The 20,951-nt window shown below is 37.4% G+C and overlaps 1 protein-coding gene across 2 annotated transcripts in view; it reads right to left on the bottom strand.

Annotated features, from left to right (window-relative positions):
- Positions 1–20,951, bottom strand: part of CDKAL1 (CDK5 regulatory subunit associated protein 1 like 1) — a 364,386-nt gene that overhangs the window by 67,395 nt on the left and 276,040 nt on the right. For both annotated transcript variants that reach the window (XM_052697955.1, XM_052697956.1), the window contains exon 13: positions 17,542–17,604. In XM_052697955.1, coding sequence (XP_052553915.1) covers positions 17,542–17,604 — 63 coding nt within the window. The remainder of the gene's footprint in view (positions 1–17,541; positions 17,605–20,951) is intronic.

The raw sequence follows: 20,951 nt of genomic DNA, 5'->3' as shown, positions 1-20,951 counted from the left end.
ATTCAGTCATTATAAAAGCTTTCTTTGCTTAGTATATAGGGTATCCAGTTTAATATGATATCTTGTGTTCACAATCTGCTGTCATTTGGCATGTAAAATCAAGCAACTGCATAATTGGTATTCATGGCTTCATGCACTGTACTTTCATTACCCACGCTCACTGCAAACAGTTTTGTGTGGATGTCATTTGCTTAAAATAAAGCATTCAAAAAAAATTAAGTCTTTCATGTGAGGTCACCTCCTCTGAAGATACAACAACTGCTCTGAAAGTAATGCCTCCTATTTTATTATGTTGGCCCCCAACATTGGATGTTGGTGGTATGGCAGTATAGGCTGAACCTTCTCACCAATATTCCATTACAATTTGTTGCAGTGCAGCAGATGGCAGCAGTGGGGTGGTCTGATAAAAATGTTGCCTGACATGGAAGTGAAGAAGAAGCAAAGGTGTGTTACTGAACTCCTCCATGTGAAAAAAATGGCACCCACTAACATTCATTAACACTTGCTGTGCATTTCTGGAGACCAAACAGTGGATGTGAGCACAGTGAAGCAAGTGTGCTTCAGCAGTGATGACAGCAGGCCACCCCTCCCAGTTCAGATTTTTATGAGCAAAGCATGCAGACTCTTATTCATCACTGATGAAAATTCACAGCTAATGGTGGTGACTGTGTAAAATATTGTTACACAGTTGAGAGTTTGCTCTATCAAACAGTGTTATTGTGCTCTGTTGTATCTGCTGTAGTTTCCACGGAAATAAATAACAGGCACTACTTTCAGAGCAGCCTACTTACAATGTGATTTTTAATTTAGAGGACTGTGCATTTCTAACACAAAACTATTAACATGTAGACTTTACGAACTGCTAAAATTAGAAGTGAAGCACGTGTTTCAAGCTTCTGTAGGGACACATGCTTTCTGGTTACAATTTTAAGTGTCTACTTATTAGAGTCTTCTGAAGACAGAGCACTGAACGAGCTTGTAGTCAGGTAGTTGTGCTGTCCAGTGTATTAAAATGCCAGAGGGGTGCAGCATAATAACCTGGGTCTGAGATCATGAGTACAACTGAATGGCAACAAAACTGAGTGTAAGGAAAACGTTCAAAAGTGGAAAGAGCCGCAGCAAGCCAGCAAGAAAATAACTACTTCACCATGTATTTTGGACAAAGGAATTCCACCCTAATGAATTTTGTTCCCATGAAAGACAAGTTTGAATCTGAAAAATTTGCTAGTAACTTCAAATCTGATTATATTGCAATTAAATAAAAATACCTGAAATTCACAATGTACCAGCTCCAAAGGAGAACTGAAATACTGAAATAAATGAAAGTCCAAATTGAACCAAATTGGAAGTCCCACGTCCCTAAACATTATAATACCTCTGAAGTCTTCAACTGTAGATACATAAGATAAAAATAATTACTTCCTTTTGAATACAAATTATTGCAATTGTTAAAAAGACTTTTCAGTTACGTCGCATGTTTGTATTTGCAGCATATCACAACATACACAGCAATAAGTCTGTAATATTTATACACATATGCTTAGGTGTAAGCCCACACCTACACCCCCAGAGACAAGGGGTAGCACCACTAATAGAGTTTCATTTGGAACTTTTCCAGCTTTTGGGCAGTCGATTAGGTACTGTTATTATTTTCTCAGAAAAGCAAGGTAAAATTTATCATATTCAGGCAAGAACAGAATGGCAGGGTTCACAACACAGACGGTGCCTGATTTGTCACTTTGTTCACTACTTAGGAAATACAGCAGAACCATGACTTGTGACTGATACTCGACTTACGCACAAAAAAGACGTCAGCCAAGACTTACTCATACACTCACTCACCTGATACTCTCCCTCTGCAGTGCACATTCATCTTCATCAAGAATAATAATTAAAAAAAGCTGTTACAGACAGAGGAACTAGGATTTTGGCAACATTCTGAACAAAGAGACTGCTCCTCAAAAATCACCACCACCACCATGCACACGAAAATACTTATTGTAGTTATGCTTCGTGCTCGTTGGTTCTAGATTTTTCTTATTGTGTGGAAATACGTTCTCAGAACTACAGCAAGCTGTAAGCAAATAGAGAATAAAAAATATGCCAACTGAGACATGAAGAATTACAAAAAAAATGTAAGTTTTAAAGTAAGTTCTTTCACTTTCCCTGCTTCCAAAAATGCTTTGACTTACAGGTTCAACTTCTAACCAGACAAGCAAATCCTGTACAGTACACACAGTTGCAACCAGTAAAACAAATGTTATGTCTCCACAGAACACACTGGATGTGCATCACGTTCTTCCCTCTCATCTTAAACAACTCAATTAAAAGAAATCACTAAAAAACAGTGTTTATAACGGAATTTAAAAGACCCCAAAACTTGTATGTAATCTCTGAAATAAGAATCCTTTTAAAGAGTTTTTAAAAATTGTCATGTTTACTGTTCAACATTAATATTCATACCAAATTCAGTGTATTTTAACATACAAAGAATTCATTGTTTGAAAATAACTACCAATGATATCTGTTTTTAAAACCCCAGAACCTTGCAATAAATCAGATACTGTGTTAACAGAAACATACGTATTGGATACATACTGTGTCCAATAATCAGAAACATACAACAGAGTATTAAACTGTGCTATAAAGGACTCTGTTAAAAGGTTTTATCATCCCAATTGTAGGTCTTTGCTTTGTTATTTGAAAGTTTCATAAGAAATGGGATATGTATATAGAAAAAGGAAAATTTTAACAAATTTAAAAGTGTTTTCTTCTTACACTTTCAACATAAAAAGTGAAGTCAGATCTAAAAAAGAAGTAAAAATACTCCCCCAAATTTGACTCATCTCTTCTCCATGTCAAAACAGAATCAGGATACACAGTAGTGATAACATACAGCATCACTGCTGCAATGCAAGCCATATATCTTCACAACTAATTGATTGACATTGATGCCAAGATGCTGAGTCACTAAATCTACATGAACTAAGGTATGACTGACAGGAATTTTTCTCTTCGAAAGCACAGGCAGGGCTCACATTTCAGAAAATATGGTAATAAAAGTTTCTTCATATGGAACTGCTTATTGAAAGTCATAAGATGAAAACACCAATAGTCCGTACCTCGGCATAACAAATTGTTGTGGGCAATCTTCCTAAGCTGACAACTATATATATCTTTAGAAAAATATGAAAGGAGCTCCGTAGTGTAAATATTTCACTCTTTAGGGATATCTGTTATCCATCCTGCAAATCCTGAACTTATCACTTGACACTTCATCCCAGTGTTTAAATTGTGGTTATCAATGATTTCTTTCAGTTTTCAGGAAGATAACTGCAAACATATTTTACCTTTTGTTCCATGTTTTCAAGCTTAACATAGTAGTGAATATGGCCTGATCACACCTTACAGTGTTCAGATTCTTAGCAGAATGCCACTGAATGCAATTTTCATTTTTCTCCAGAGGTTTGCTACCAACAAGGTACCAGTTTGCTCCAGCAGATCTGTAAGGTGATGCTGCTGTTCAAAGTTGGAACCTTGATAATGAGAACAAGAGAGACCAGTATGCTGACTGAGAGCCTCTACTTAGTCTGGGGAACAAGGGTTCTATGAAGAACCAGCAGGGAGCTTAGGAGGTGCTACTGATTGTGCCTGTTGGCAACACTTTGCCTTTTTAAGTTCTATAACGTCTCTGAGGTAAATTGCCATTACAATGATTCAGGCGAAAGAGGGGGTGGAATTCTGTACCCAAGTGGCATAAAGCAAAGTTATTCAGGATCAGGTGTTGATTTTAGAGAGAATTGACTTTAACACTGAGCAAATACAGAACAGTATTATAGCCACACAGATTATTTTTTTTTCTTTTAAATTCTCCATGGCATATAAAGGAAGATGGTGCTTTTATAATAACAATAATGAGCGGGTTTTATTTATCCTAATTGTCAGCATCTATAATAAAGTTAATATGAATTATTAGTGAATCAAGATTTTCTCAATCACAGATGCCTGTTTTAGAAAGCCGTGAGACCTGTGTAAACAAACATTTTTAAAACAAACTTACCAGAAACCATCAGTATATAGAAAAAGGACAGTTTTACAAAAAAGTTGGCAACAAATTTGAGATAGAAGTGCTGCAGCACCAACACATTGCTATGCTTTAAGGAGTTGTGTATCTGTATTTCTAAATTTTCTGAAATATCTATGATTTATGAATTTTCTAGTAATTTCCTAAGTACTGTTTCTTGCTGCAGTGTGTCAAACACCTTTCTTGCATGTTGTTAGTTTTGAACCATAAGTACAATTTTAAATTATAAAGAACTAACGCCAGATAACTCAAAATGAACCTCACCTACTCTAAGGAACCTCACCTACTCATCTACTCTAAAGAGTAGATCAAGCCTGTTCCAATCCTCCTCCCTGCTGAGTTACACACAGAGTCCTTCTGTACCATGATGTCAGATTTAGTCAAAAGTCTTCAATAGGGCAGATCACTGTCTTTTGTATACTGCATGTACTGGTGAGAGTCTTAAATTTTCCCAACGTGTAAACTTAAATACAACAATTTAAAAATATTTTACACCAACAAAATTTAAAACCTGATGATGTCCTCTTTCAGAAACTATTTTTCTCAAGCTATGTTTACTAAAGAAGCAAAGGATTGTAGTTTAGTACCAAAGCACTGGAAAGAGAAATTTTAAGATTTAATTTTACTTCAAACAGTTGATATGCAAGTATACTTTAGTCAAGTCCATTGTTCCAAACAGAAAGCAACGTCAACATAAGGAAGCAACTATAAGTAGATGATAGAAAGCGTAATAAAATAGTAGAAGTAAAACTGAAACCTGTGTATCTGCTCTTTGCATGACAGGAACCTACAGGAATTAAATACACAAACACATAAATACACTTTTCCACATACGTGTACTTATTAAAAAAATCCTGAATAAATATTCTCAGTTCAGGATATGATTAATGTAGCCTATCAAAAGCCAGATGGTGCAAAACCAGAAGCATCAATCAAACTGAAAAGACCACCGAGTGCTATCCACAACGATGTGCTCACAAATGGAATTTGTGGTCACAGACCCTAACACATAGCATGCAGAGGAAGCCATAAACATAGTGTCAGCGCCCTGAGGAACGGACAGAAACAGAGCAGGCTTTGTTAGGCAAAACCTGGAGAAGTAGTACTCACTGCTGTAGGCTCTGACTCTGAGGCAAATGTATGTGTTTTAAGTAAAAGATTGAAAGCAAACTCTTTAATAATGTTTGCGCTGATGACAATATCTGTCAAAATGTCCACTTTCCATTTGATTTAATATGGAATTGTGCCACGCATTAACAAGGAAGCTGCCACCGTCTGTCTGCCACGTGAATTGGTGTTTAATGGCTGTTCCAGCACAGGGCTTACAAATGGTTCTTTTTTTGTTTTATATTAGGCATTTTCTGCAAATGTTCTATGGAAAACAATGCTGGGATCTGCAACAGAGAACAGTGGTGGCTTATGTCTTGCAAGGTTGTAAAGCAAGCAGGCCTTTTAAATATAAAAGTGTAAAATAAAAGGTATAAAAGAACACTTCCCATACATGCACCTCATAAATGAACACAAAATCACAGAATTGTAGGGGCTGGAAGGGACCTCTATAGATCAAGTTCAACCCCCATGCAAAGCAGGCTCCCTACAGTAGCAGGCTGTACAGATAGGCGTCCAGGTAGGTCTTGACTATCTCCAGAGAAGGAGAACTCCAGGCAGCCTGTTCCAGTGCTCCTTCACCCTCACTGTGAAGAAGTTCCTTTGTGCTGGTGCAGAACATCCTATGCTCCAGTTCATGGCTGTTTCCCCTTGTCCTGTACCCACAGACTGGTGAAAAGACGTTGGCCATGTCCCTTTGACTCCCACATTTAAGATATAGACATTTATCAAATCACCTCTGAGTCTTCTTTTCTCAAAGCTGAACAGACCCAGGTTGCTCACCCTTTCTCCACAGGGGAGATGTCCAGGCCCCAGTTCATCTTTGTGGCCCCCTGCTGTACTCTTTCCAGGAGATCCTTGTCTTTTCTGTCCTGGGGAGACCAAAACTGGACACAGTACTCCAGGTGAGGCCTGACCAGGGCAAAGCAGAGGGGTGCATTAAAAGGAGCATGCTGGCCATGCTCCAGCAGGTCAAGTCCCAACCTGTACTGATACTTCTGCTTATTTCTTCACAGACATAAGACTCTACACTTGCTTTTGTTAAACCTCATCTGGTTTGTTGCTGCCCAGCTCTCCAGCCTGTCCAGGTCTTGCTGAATGGCAGCACAACCTTCAGGTGCGTCAGCCACTCCTCCTAGCTTTGTATCATCAGTATACTTACTGAGAGTGTACACTATTCCCTCATCAAGGTCGTCACTGAAGACACTGAACAAAACCAGACCCAGCACCAAACCCCTAGAGAGCATCTCTAGTCACAGGCCTCCAACCACACTCTGTACCACCGATCACCAGCCTCTGAGCTTAGCTGGTCAGCCAGTTCTCAACCCACCTCACCTTCCTCATCTAACTCACATTTTCTCAGCTTCATTATCAGGATGTTGTGGGAGACAGTATCAAAAGCCAAAGTGGATGTCAAGGTAGATGACATCCATTGCTCTCTCCCCACCTATCCAGCTGGTGATGCCATCATAGAAGGCTATGAGGCTGGTTGAACATGATTTTCCCTTGGTGAATCCATGCTGACTATTCCTGATGACCTTCTCCTCTTCCAATAAATAACAATAAAGGACAGCTGGATTACTAGAGGAGACATGGAAAAGAACAATAAGAACACTGGTATTTTTTCCTGGAAAAGGGAAGACAGAATGAAATAAAGGATTTGCCAGAATGACTGACTGTATTTGAACCATCAGTCCTTCATCACAACAGCTCTCCTGTGTGCATTACCTGTATCAAATTTCTTTGAAATCTAGAAGGGCTGCCTTGAAAGTAACACTTTATGATGTTGGCCCACAACTTCAGAGGCAGATGTTGGTAGTACAGCAGTAGAGGTTGAACCTTTTCACCAATATTCTGTTGCATTTTGTTGCTGTGTGACAGATGGCAGCAGAGGGACAGTCTGACAAAATGACAGCTGAGTGCGTATGAAGCAAAAGTGTGCCACTGAACTCCTCCACACAGAAAAACAAGGCACCCACTGACATTCACTGATGCTTGCTTAATGTTGAAGGAGACCAAACAGCGGATGTGAGCACAGGGAAGAGATGGGTGGTTCACTTCAGCAGTGGTGACAGTGACAGTAACAGTGACTGCAACCTCCACTGGTGATTTTTCTGAGCATGGAATGTGGGCTCTTTTGCATTGCTGGCAAAAATGCATAGCTAATAGTGGAGACTATGTTGAAAAATAGTATATTTTGCAGCTGAGAATGTTCTCCATCAAACAGTGTTACTGTGCTCTTTGTATCCGTTGTCGTTTCCACAGAAATAAGTGGGAGGTATTACTTTTGGAACAAGCTATGTATTTTGGAACAAAAAAAATTAGAACTAGTGTTCTAATGACCTTTGGCAACTACTTTCATCTGTTTATTTTTTTAAGTAAAGCCATATGACTAGATCTATCAGGATTGTATGAGGAAAGCGTGAAAGAAAAATTAAGCCTAGTATATTTAAAAACTTCAGAAGTAAAAAATAAAGCAGCATTTACTTGAATTAAAGTACCATCTTAACGACATGAAGATATCAAATTTTAAAGTGATACTGAAAAATTATTTAATATGAAAAAACTGTAAAAGTCCTGTTTCTTTAAGGAGATAAAATGCCCCATTTTTATCTTGAAGGATCATGAGATACCAAACCTTAAATCTGCCACTGGCTCCACGTTTTCTAGACTTCAGAACCAATCTCTGCAGAATTACAGGACAAAGCTGCAGCTTGTTGGGAAGATAATTTTTGAAGTTAGAATCTGCTAGAAATTTAAAATAAGTCAATAAATTCTGAAGAAAAAGGCTGCCATGCATGCTTATCAAGCTGGAGTCTTTCTCTCAAAACATGAATGGAAGAATGGATAGCGTACTGAATACATCTTTGGATAGATAGGATTTTTGGATGAAAACTATATTCCTAAACGAGAGGAAAAGTAATATGAAGATCACTTCACATTTACAAAACAAAATAAGTTTTGTTAACCTGCATTTATAACAAATTCTAGGTTTGCACTTGTCTTCCTGCCGCCTCTTAATCACCCCTGGTACACTAAAGCTCAGCACAGCTAACAGTGGGCTAACAGAAATGAGTTTTTACAGATTGGGAAGAATGTGATCTCATTCTTCTCTAACTTACTTGAAATCAGACCCTTTTTGACTGATACTTGAAATCGATTTCAGTTTCAGAAGTTGTTAAATAGAAGAAAAAAAAATAAGTAAACATAATATGCTCAGTCCATGCAAGAAAGACCAATAACATCCCAAATAAAAGCCCTGACGCCTGCCTGGGTAACGCTTTGAACTTTAAGTAACTCACCAAGTACCCAGAAAGTCTACAATAATTTTATGAGCAAAACCAAGTTTTGCCTCCAGCAAAAAGTTGGTGGACAGAAGGTAAAGTCACTTATCACATTCATTAGGGAAGTTCCCAAATTTGAGTCTCCACATACATAATTAATTAAAAACAAATAAGCTTGGAAGAGCTTGGGCGTAAGAACATTTTGGCCATCATCAAAGTTTACATTTTTGAAGAGAGAAGAATATCACTATCAACAATACTCTCATGTCCCTGTGGATTGGTTCTTACCATATTGCACACATGCACTCTTACATGCTGCACCTCCTCTCCAAAAAGTGACACTGATTCCCTTGCTCATTTTAATACCATCATAAAGTACATCTGTAGAAATACTGGGCTCCATATTAAGAAAAAAAAACACCACCAACAAAAAGCCAGCAACAGAAGGGCAGTTGATATGGATGCAAGGGCAAGTGATAGAAAGTAAATGGAGAAAGAATACAACATTAAAATCTCAAGAAGATATTAAACAAAATAGGTAGGAAGAAACAGGAGGAAAAAAAAGGTAGACTACATGGAAGAAAAATATTTTTAGGGAGAGAAAAAGAAAGAAAGAGGGGGAAAAATGAGAAAAGCTAAAAGATAATAGAATCATAGAATGGCTTGGGTTAGAAGGGACCTTAAAGACCATCTAATTCCAACCTCCTGTGGGAAGGGCTGCCACCCCCTAGATCAGGCTGCCCAGGGCCTCATCAAGCCTAGCCTTGAATACCTCCAGGGATGGTGCTTCTCTTGGCACGCTGTTGTAGTGCCTCACCACCCTGAGTGAAAAATGTCCCCCTAATGTCTAATCTAAATCTCTTTTTTAGTTCAAACTTGTCTTACAATTGAGAAACCTAATCCACTACATACTGCACAGGGACAGAGAAATAAAAGTCAAAGGGGATGTTAGGAAGTAGGGGAAGGAAAGATACTTGAACTTGATCTGAACTTCATATGGCCACAGATCATTAGTTCCATACTCCATCTCATTGCTAAAGAAAGATCAGAGTTTGGAAGAAATTTTAACATGGCTACATCTGTCTGTATTTTGTACCTTCAAGGTTTTACAGAAACTAATTTTAGAAAGCTAGAAATACCTTTCTTTTTCACACTTCTGTGTCAGTATCACAGTTATGATGGACAAACTATACAGGTGAAAGAGACATGCAAAGAAAGGCAATGCCTTTCTTTGTAAAGCAACAAGAAGATTAATGTGCCCCAAGTCACTTGTTCTGAGTTGATATGACAGATACTTGATGTCCCTATAAATCTTGTCCACCACTTTGTAATTCAGCATTTTTTGAGGTAGAAAACGCTTATTTTAGGCAATCTGCTACACTAGCATTTGCATGTTTTATCAGGGAGAGAAACTGTGAAGTAAATGACATCATTTTCATGATTCAATTGAAAAAATATATGTGCTGTGTATCTTGTGCAACTGCCAGAGATGAAAGCTGTATTAATTTATCTTTTTCCCACCCAGGATAACAAACCCAAATAATCAGTTCTGTTGCTATTCTTCACAGTCTCTCCTACTTGTCAATGTCACTTTGGTCTAACCAATTGTCCAAAAAGTCAGACTATAACTTGGATACAGCCACAGCCTTATGGAGAAAACTTCTGCGCTGTGCAAAATGATGTGTGCAGAATCTGTTTTCATTATTTAACTGCCCCCATCAAACTGCAATTTGTATTAGAAGCTTCTGAAACATTTTACTTTTGTCACATTTTTTCATGACTTTTTTTTTTCTGTGATCACTTTTACCTTTATTTGTTACTCTGTCTCACATTTTCCAGAATGTTTTTACATGGGAGTAAATGGGGAGGATGTCATCAGTGTATTTCATTAACTGTTCCAAAGATCACTAATAAAAAATATTTCAATAATATCTGTGATAACTTATTAAATATCTAAGTCTATGCCTTATCACAAAGCATTACCTTTACTTACCAATGAAAATTTGAATTTACAAGCTTCTACTAATTACACTGTAGAAAGACACAGCGGCATCCATTTAAGCTAAAAAAGCAAAAGCTTCCCCTTTGAGTGACAACTGAGGTAACAATCCCAAACAATTCAGTTAGCATCAGATGGGTTTGATGCTTTAAACACTGAATTACAGAAAAAGTTAATAGCACCGAATAGAATTTTAACTGCAGCGTTAAGCACATATGCTACCTGCTACCTACAAAAGCTACCTGCTTTTATTTCCTTTTTCTTTTTGGGCATGATACACCTCAAATGAGATTGCATGTCTTTTATCTCAACGTTTCAGCTACAGAATTAAGACAGCAGATATATCTTTTTCTATACAGCCTATTCAACAGAGAAATAAGCACTTTCATCCCACTGCCTTTTTTTTGCTTCTACTCCCAAGCCCCTAAAACTGGTATTTGAACAGCTATTTGTAAGCTGTCTATATATTAATTTTCTTTGTGTTACAGATTGCATAAACTTCAATACAGCTAAGAGTCAAGCTAAAAAAAAAAAAAAAAAAAAGCAGCTTTTCAGGCCATTAGATTTTCTTCCCTATCATCAAGTAATGTTCAAGTATGCCATTAGCACAAGGCCACTGCACTACTCTTCCAAACAGAAATTGCTTTTCTCTTTCAGCAGTCTACTTTGAAGCCTCACATCCTATCAAGAGCACAAAACAGCTTTATGCAATCTCCTCCAAAAAGCAGTTCTAAGCATGAGGGACGGGAAGAGAAGAATGGATGCAGGTTACAATAAGAATATTTCCATAAAATGTGGTTGTATCTGCCATCTGAGCTATCACATAAAACTACAATCTATGTTGAGGCAGGAGATAGCAAAAGGCTCTGTTTCTTTTCAGCAATAATCTAGAAAGTATTTTCATCTCACAGAAGAACAACTCAAAGCACCTGCATTAGGAAATTCAGATTGTGGCTTGTATCACAGTCTCTGCAAACTCACAGCTGCCTTATGATTTAGTATAATGCTGTTCTTCAAATAAATGGAAAGTAGTTTAAAAGGATTTTTGTTATTTTTCAGAATCATATACCCAAGTCATTACCTGAAAAATCTCAGAACAAATTTCTTTCTCTCTTGCTTAAAAAATTGCCAAGAATTGCTCATATTTTTTTTGCAGTTGTGAAATTGCCAGTCCCAATACTTCTAAAAGCACCCAAACCTGGCTTACTGAAACTTGCCAGCTGGTAACCCTTCTGCTGAGGTTTGCCCCAACAGCAGCTCAGCACCATGCAGCTGTCTGTCCACTAACCCCTGCCCCCAGGTGGGATGAGGGAGAGAACGAGAAACAAAATAGAGCTCATGGGCTGAGATAAAAGCTATTTACTAAAAGGAAAATAGGAACAGAAGAGCAACGACAAGATATATAGCTGCAATGCAATTACTTGCCACTGGATGCACAGCAACAATATCACTGCCTGACGGCTGCCAGCACCATGAGGTGTCACCACAGCAGCCTCTGCCTGGTGTCCTGGGGTACAGAATAACCTGTGGTCTAACTCAGGCACTGTTCTGGCCTCGCCTCACCTGCTGCCACACCATCAGCTCTGCCTCACTGAGTGACCTGGCCCCAGATGCTCTCTCATTGCTCAGCAACAACCAAACATCGGTGTGATGTTAGTGCAGTTTTGGATGAAACAAGACAACTTCCTGATGCCAGTGTCAGTGAAATGTCGCCCATGTTCAGCAATAAAGAAACAGAAGGCAGCAAAGCCTGGGAAATAAGGAATTATCAAAGAGATAAGAGCGAAGATTACTGAAACTAGTAAATCTCATCAGCCAAATACATTTAATACCACAACAGTGCTGTAATTTTTCACTAGCTACTTTCAATTAGTTACTCTTGTAGCAACACCTACAACTCCACAAGCTGTCCAACATTTCCATTTACATGTTCTCATGTAATCAAGTCACACCCAGTGCAGACACATCTTCAGAAGTAGCTCTCAGGATCCAGTTAACAAAGCAGCTAGAGCAGAGTGATGCCTGCCATTAGAATGTTAGCCAAGAATCAGCCATTTAGGTTTGCTTCTTTCAGCGAGCATCAGAAATTCAATTTTGCTTCTTTGTGAAGAATGCAGATAGGGTCCAGCTTCCCCGAACACAAAAGGAAAACAAAAGGAAGGACTTCACAAGCAGGGAAATCGGTCTCAAAAGATCTCTTAACTTCCACTCCTGCTTCCACACACCATGACAAAGTCAGTTGCACTGGTTCCCAGTGGCAGCGGATTCCAGAGCAGCTACAGAACACTGTGGAAGAAAAGAATGCCCTGCAACCACAGATGTAAGGCTGCTGACATTAGGTTGCTTATTTTGTTAGAAACAGGAGCAAGACTAAGTGCACTGCTGAAATACTTGCTTGAAAACAATTCTCACAGCAAATCTGTAAAGGACAGCAGCCAGTAGCGCCTCACCTTTGAGTTCTGCATAATCTTCATGCTAATCTTCCTTGAGCCAGCTATGATCATTTCTACATTTATCAAAACCCAATGAATATAAGACACTGCTCCCACCCCAGCCCAAAGTGTATACCAGGTTAAGAGCTAAAAAAAAAAAGAAAGAGAGAGAGAGAGAAAAAAGAGAGAAAAGAGAGAAAAGAGAAAGCTTTCTGTCACTTCATTGTGTGCCACAATACAATAGTCCATATAACCTGCCAATCACACAGGCATTGTCTGTGAAGTTCTAGCTCTAGTTTTAACATTTCTGTAACGCATTAATATGGAACATTTTAAAGTGTGAAGCTTTAAGATTTTACACCTATTTGATTAGCATTGCATCTATTAGAGCTCATCTCCTGAAACAGTCATTTTTTTAAATCCTGAGCAATTTTAGCAGGGAAAGAATTCTCTCAAACTCCTTTCAAATGATGCAAACATGGACTATTTCTTATTTGGTTTGATACAGAGCATGCTATAATAGCCCACTAGCACTGTATATATTCCATGACCTTATTTTTTCAGAGCTCATGTCCTATTCCTGGGCAAGAAATTCAGACTGCAAATAGAAACAAATCCAGAGCTGAGTTTGAAGCACAATTCAGGGAGGATTTCTCACTGCAGGAGCTTGGTGAAAAGATGGATGTGTCCTGAGGCCTCTATTCCGGACTATCCTCTGAAGAGAGCAGAGCAACAAAATGAACAGCAATTGTGCTATATTCTGGTTTTTGTAAGTATAAACAGTGTTCTGCATCAATGCTCTGCATCAGTGTTCTGATCATTTTAAACATCTACTCCAGGGCTAGACTGAATACTTACTCATTCAACAGAAAGAAAAAAGGAACTAGGTTCTCTGATGGTGAATTTGGATGGTTTCCATGTACTGGAGCCTGAAGCTCATATCAAGATCCTCAAACCTGTTGTGTTGATCAAGTAACATGCTATCAAAATAGGGCCAAGTTTCAGAGGGCTAACACCATTTGGAAGATACCACGGAACTTAAGCATCCATAGCAGACAGAATAAAATGATTGAGGTGTGCAGGTGTGTGAGGTGGTTGGTACACTTTGAGAGTCTCATTTGTATCTTACCTTTCTGATTGTGCTAGAGAAGGATAAACTGTATGGGCTATCAGAAGAGCTGTTCTGCTGATAACTAGAAGAATAGACATCAGCCACAACTTGACTCTTAAGAAAGCAAATTGATATTTCTACTCTACATAAAGACAGGAAAAAGTAAGTATTTCACAATAAGGAATGGCAGCGTCTACAAATAGAACACAGTGTTACTAAACATCCTGAAATAAGATTGAACAGATGTCAAACATCTACCTGGAATGATTTTTAATAACCAAGATGTATATATCAGCATTTTCAAAATAATTATTCAGCTTTAGAAAGTATATATTTTAGAAGAAAAGGGAGCTTCTCATATGTTTTACATCAACAGTTCAAGACATTTCCCATCCATTCCAGACCGACGCTACAACGAGCTCTGTGGAAGACAGTTTTGGAGGACCCACAGGCTCTGTAACACCACATTGACACTGGGTGGAACAGAACAGGACCAAATCCCCCTGGATAAGAACACAACTGAAAGGTTGTTTTTGAGGTTTGCTATTCTATGATTTCATCTAGCCAATGACAAAGGCAAGTAAAGTACACACATTTATGAATTAAATAACGCAGCTTAACTACTCTTCCTCTGTTATCAGCAGGTGCAGATTTTCTCCCACATTTCCATCTCTTTGGCATGGAAGAACTTAACGATCCTGCTCCTTTGCTATTTAATTGAGGCCTCAGCTTGGTATGTGACAAAACTCCACAGAAGAAATGAAAGGAAAAGAAAATGCTTGCTTTCCCTCTCGACAGAAGACCTGGCTTTTCATCTGGGAATGCACAACCACAGACCTTTAAAATGCCTACTAAGATACAGTAACTCGCACTATAAAGGCTAATATATAGAGAAGAAGAATTTCAAGAAATAGCTGCTGTCTCTATCAGTCTTCTGACCAAACATAAAGTAAGGTATGTAAGGTTAGTGTGGTCACTCCATCAAAACATCATTTTCTGGTTTACTGATTGAAGCATGAACTTGGAAGAATGAACTTTTTTCTGATTAGTTTTTCTCTTTCCCATGTGATACCCCATCACAAAAGCATGAAATTCTATCAATGCTTGGTAGACTGTTCTGTTTCAATCATTTTATTTCATCTGTTTTAACTACTACAACCAAGCCATAACTTACTCTTAAGTTTATCCCACTTCTACTTCAGAATGGGATTCAGAGAAAAGGCTTTTAACCAATCTAGAAAAAAGTTAGTGAGTACTGCAAGTAATTCACATCATGATTCTGGATCACCAATACTTTCATAAAGCAAAAATATCCTCCTTACACTTACTGAAAATAATCTACAAAATAACAGTGCCCCCCAAATCCAATCCTTTGTGTGATATTTAATCAGATAAACAGAATTTCAGTGCAACTAGTAAAACAGATCTCTACTTGAAATGTCTGTATTTTCAACTAACGTTGATTACTGTTAATGTTGATTACTGCTGCCATTCCCTGCACTGCAACAATTGTGAAGTGGGCAACTAAGGTGAAAATGAACAGCACAAAGCAAGAAGCCTGAAATGAGTCAGACCAAGCAGTTAGCAGAAGGAAAACCGTTCCTGTCAAATGGAAAATTGCATTTTTTTGATTCCATTTGTCCTGCTTTTTTATTTTATTTTATTTTTCCTTTTGCTCTCATATATATATATATGTGGAATGTGCTTTGGAAACAGCAAAAGAAGGGAGCGTCAAAACCACTCACCAGACAATTGTGCTATTTTTAATAATTTATGATATGTCCTAAAACAAAGATCAAAAGGGAACATATCCAAGCATTTACATTCAATTCCACATTACCTGATGACTAATTTGTAAAGAGTGCAAAACTCTTCACAACTCAAGCCAAAATCATCTGAGGATACTTTGATACAATGCCACAAAGGACACAAGCAGGAAGGCAGCAGGAGTTACAAATGGCCAAGGTCCATTGAAAGTGCTAATAAAAGAATAATGGAATTTCCTTGTTCTATGAATAACAAGGGTTTGATACAGGAGAATTTCAATACGGAGAAGAATATCAAAGCTTCTGGATCATCAGATGCCTCTCCTTATTAGATATTAATTTTATTACTATTGCATTTAACTTAATAAGCTTCAACTCAAAAAAATAACAATCCCATTCAAAATCTTGTCACACTAATGTCCTTTATGCTTCACATTTATCTTTTTTCATAGATCCTTAACTTTTGCTTTATCAGGTCTCACAGACAATCAAAGATGATCCACAGAAAATACTTCAAAGAGATGGATTCCACTTGAAATGATACATAACTAATAAGATTGCAGAATATCTACTGTTTGACAACTTTTTCTTTTTTCTTTTTTTTTTTTTGAAACTGTAAATGCCAATGTAGGTGGGAACTGTGCAATTCTCGTAGCAACAGCCTGTCTGATGAATTTAATCCACTGATATATAGAGAATGTATTTATTTCTCACAGCTGTTTGTATAGCTATGCACACACTTTGCATGTGTTCATACATAGACAGACGTGCATACATACACTCTTCTGCTATGCTTCCCCCAAATATAAAACTCAGTTCTTTTTTCCACTGTATATTTAGCTACACATGTACACTTACAAAATGGCACATGCTCTGCTAAACAGAAGCAAAGACAGTGATGTCATACTGCTGACAAATTGTTGAAGAATCTAGTGTACTTGCCTAAAAAAGCATGCCCACAGATGGATCCAAGATTGGACAAACTCCTTGAAAATATTTACAAGTTTTCTTAACTCTCTCTTCAAACTGTTTAATGCATTCTTTCTCATAAAATCTATACAAAAGCACTGTGATTATTGGCATCACAGAAATGTTGTAATGGCTGCCTTTCAACCTGATTTTATTGTCTCTGACTCGTGGTACTCCAAAATCTCCTTGCAACAGCTTTAGTTCTTTGACTCCACATTGCATGACTCTTTGGGAAGTGATCTTGCCTTCTTACCCCCGTGATACAAGATGCAGCAAACAATGATTCCAGTCTTTCAGGGTACACAGACTTTACAAACAAGGATCAAATTACAGTTACAACAGCTACTTTTCTCCAAACAACCAGGAGGCAAAACAGCATCTTTCAGTGATAGCTTCAGAATCAATAGACAATTCATTAGTATCAGATATCTCTAGGCATAATTGACACAACAGTCTAAGTATCATTCAGGAATAACATAGCTTCTGAATAGAGAGAAAAAAGAAGGAAATCAGATAGCACACATGGCCACTTTGCACAATTTATCGACAATCCATAAATCATACTTCTAAGAGGTTAAAACAAGTTACTGATTCCAAAGATCAGAAAACGCAGCTTCTCAAGCTTGGTGTGAAGAAACCAAAAATCATTCATATGACAGCATAATTTAAGTAACATGAATGCCTTCAATTTTCAATTTTATTTCATTTTTGCATGAACATAAAATATAATTACTATGGACGTTTGGAATTACTCTTAATAACAAATGTAGATAGCATATTTTTCCTTACCTTATGATCATATGGATTGTATGAATGAAACAGCTGGGACAGATCCTTTGTTCTTTGTTTTTTCTGAAAAATAATATTAATAAATGATCTCTGTTAGAAGAAGTAAAGGAAAAAGAAAGAAACTACGGATTTAAAAAGTTGCATGTAGGTACAAATTCTATTCCCACTTCGTTAATGGAACTCTAAGTATGAAGAGTTGTGTATGCAGATCAAGGATGCTAAATATCACAGGAAACAACTTATATATTAATAATGCTAAGAACATAACCTTCATAAAAATAATAATATATAGAACAATAATATAATATAATATATTAATATATAGAACAATATATAGAATGTGTAAACAGTTCATGCTTGTTTTAATTTCTGAACAATAAAACATAAATAAAGTTTTAGAATATAGATAAACTTTGAAGATCAGGCTCCAATCTTGCAAAGACCTGTCTGCTATTCTAGTGTTTACTTGCACTCCTGCTTTTCAGCAGATTCAATTTAAAGGAAGGCGGTTTAAAGATGAATCATATACTATTTTTCTATCTCTTGATGATAATGCTCTCATTGCCTTGACTGTTGAAAATTAATAGGTAGTATGCCATTAAATGCCAAGTCAAAGGGAAAGAGGTTCTTTCTGTTAAGGACAAAGCTCAAAGACAAAACCTGCTTAATCCAGTTTCTACTGAAATCAGTGCAAGACCTTTCAGTGATTTCAGCAGATGTTAAACAGAAATCTCACCTGCATTCTATAGAGAGGGGCATGGGAAAAGGAAAAAAAACAACACTCTTCATCTTGAATACAGAGATGAATCACATGGAAGTTCAGAGTTTCATTATGTCAAAATCTACGTTAACTCAATTAATAGGTCTGGAAGGCAGAGCATTCCATGTTGGAAACTGGAAAGAGGAGACAAGAACTCTTTGCTTGCAGTCTGTCCCGTAGTTTTGTTTTAGCAACCAGTGAACGCTGTTTTCCATCATGCTGTTTACTAAATAGCTGAATAACTGCATTTTGGGAAACTACGGGACAGTTCTGTCATTTTTGATTATATATTTTCTTTCCACACATTTTTTTTTTCTATTAAATGTTCAGATGCACTCAGTTGTACAAGCAGTAGGTTCAGTTACTAGTACAAATTTAAGACAGCTGCATAATTCCAATTTCAAAGTATCAGATTAATATTACTACTTCTGTGAGGTCACTAGCTCTATTTCAGTTATAGCCACTAAAGAGTCAAAATAATTGCCCCTATTTGATGAAGAGAGCTGAATTTTGTTTTCAGTACGGGGAGTTGCTTCTCTTATAGACAGTTCTACCACAGTAATACAGCACACCTAATACACCTAACCAGCTTTGTTTCTGTGAGATTACCAAGCAACTTTAACAAAGTAATATTAATAAAGACATTTTTGATGGTGTATAGAATTCCTCAGAGATCTAATATGCCAAAGAAAAGATCGCTCTTAGTAGAGGAACCTTGGCCCTCTAATCCATATTAATACCTATCTTATTTTCAAAGGAATAAAAACACTCAAACAGAGGGCTCTAGTAGTACAACTCAAATTCCATTCCCACCCTGCAATGACTTCAGTCCTTGTACAATTAGGCACAGCAACAGTACTTACAATACTATAAAAAAGATTTAGAGAAATGCCATAATAAACTGAAGAGTCATCAAAATGATTATTTAAAAGTTACTTAAAATTAATTTAATATACAATCATGCAGGAAGTATTTTAACAAGGAATCTAGAGATCTCCACTGAACTTCCTAGGAAGACGAAACAAAAAACCACCAAAACAGAACTCAGAAAATAAAGGCTACTGAAGGCTACTTCTCTCATTTCCATTTTGACTGCCTACAAAGTGAGTTTGAATACTTTCACTGAAGTACCTTCAGTAAATACCAGTAAAAATTTATGACAGAAAACCCTCATTCTTCACCCTCACACACTAGACAAATTGCCATTTACAGTGCCACTGCAGTACTCCGTTGGCCATGACGCATAATGAAGATGCCCACTGTTACACTCTTTCACTGTTACATTCACCATCATCTTCCATTTTTGTATTTAGGAGACCACTCACTCACAGAAGGTAGAAGTTTTGCATTTGTATGGTATGTTGGTTATGAAATAAAGCGTTCCTGACTGAGGAAATGCTGAAAATCCATGAAAAAGAGCAACATGCAATGGAGCTGCTGAAAAACGCTCCTAGAAAAGTCACAGGATGTCCTGCATGCTTAGTTCACCTAAATCTAAACAGTACTTGACTGGGTTGTAGGAACTTTGGATACATTAAGACAAAGATGCTTTAATTACAGAGCTGAGGTTGACCAGTGATAATTTGTGCCTTTCTAGAACACCGAGTTCACTCAACTCGGATTTATTAATAAAAAAAAAACCACAACAAATATAAAACATTTAAAAGTGTTTTTACCATTTTCAGAGACAAAGAAACAAGCACTGGGCTTAAGCTGCTATAACAGTAACCCCTTCAAATCCTTAAACGTAGAGTATTAATCGTGAGAAAAGGCAAGGTTCCCTGCTCACCTGCAGAAGGAGAAAAGCACGAGAGCTGCGTCAAAGCAGGCCTCTCCACATCTACATATGACAGGAAAGCAAGGAGGTAAGGTTCTTCTTTCTCTGCCTCTTAGGCACTATTCCAGACACCAAACTTTCTGTCTTCCTTTCAGTTGAGCCTATTGATAAGCATCTCCCATGGCTTTCCTTGATGCAGCTTGACCCCTATGTCTCTCTACTCACTACTAAGCCGACATCCTTTTCATACTGATCATTGAAAATAGAGTATGTGATCGTGCAGACATTTTTTTCACTTCTCTGCTTCAATACATTCTTAAAATGTTAAATTATACAGGAGATACAATGCACACTTTTTATTGTTAGCTGAAGAGTATGTAAAAGATTGACAAAGAGTAGATGAAAGTGGACTTGCAGGACTGAGTTTTATGTTGTACAATCATATGTTTTACACAAGGCCACGATGGATGGCCTTCCTGAAGTAAAGCATAGCTACAGTAAATGAACTATTTCAAGCTTATTACTGAAATACATGCAAGTAATCAAGCACTTCTCAAAAGACAGGCAGTGTTCAAAATGCAACTATAAAATAAAAAACAGAAGAAAATACTTCATTAAATAAGCTGGGAAATGGAGTAATTACTGAATACTAAACACCGTGGACTCACACAAGTATATTAGACTTTTCTGTTGATGTTCTTTCCTTATTTGGTTCATAATTACCTGCCTTGCAGATGGCACTAATGTAACTTGTAAACTGCTTGCTTTCTTTCAAGCATCACGGATCTATAAAGTTTAGTGTGAAGGAGAATTCAAATACTGCTCAAATACTTTTATTACAGATTACTTAGGAGAAGCTAACAATTTAATACT

Source organism: Tympanuchus pallidicinctus, unplaced genomic scaffold (assembly GCF_026119805.1).
Source record: "Tympanuchus pallidicinctus isolate F22 unplaced genomic scaffold, pur_lepc_1.0 scaffold31, whole genome shotgun sequence".
Classification (NCBI taxonomy): Eukaryota; Metazoa; Chordata; class Aves; order Galliformes; family Phasianidae; genus Tympanuchus; species Tympanuchus pallidicinctus.
The sequence above is the reverse complement of the archived record's forward strand: the minus strand, read 5'-3'. Positions and strand labels throughout refer to the sequence as shown.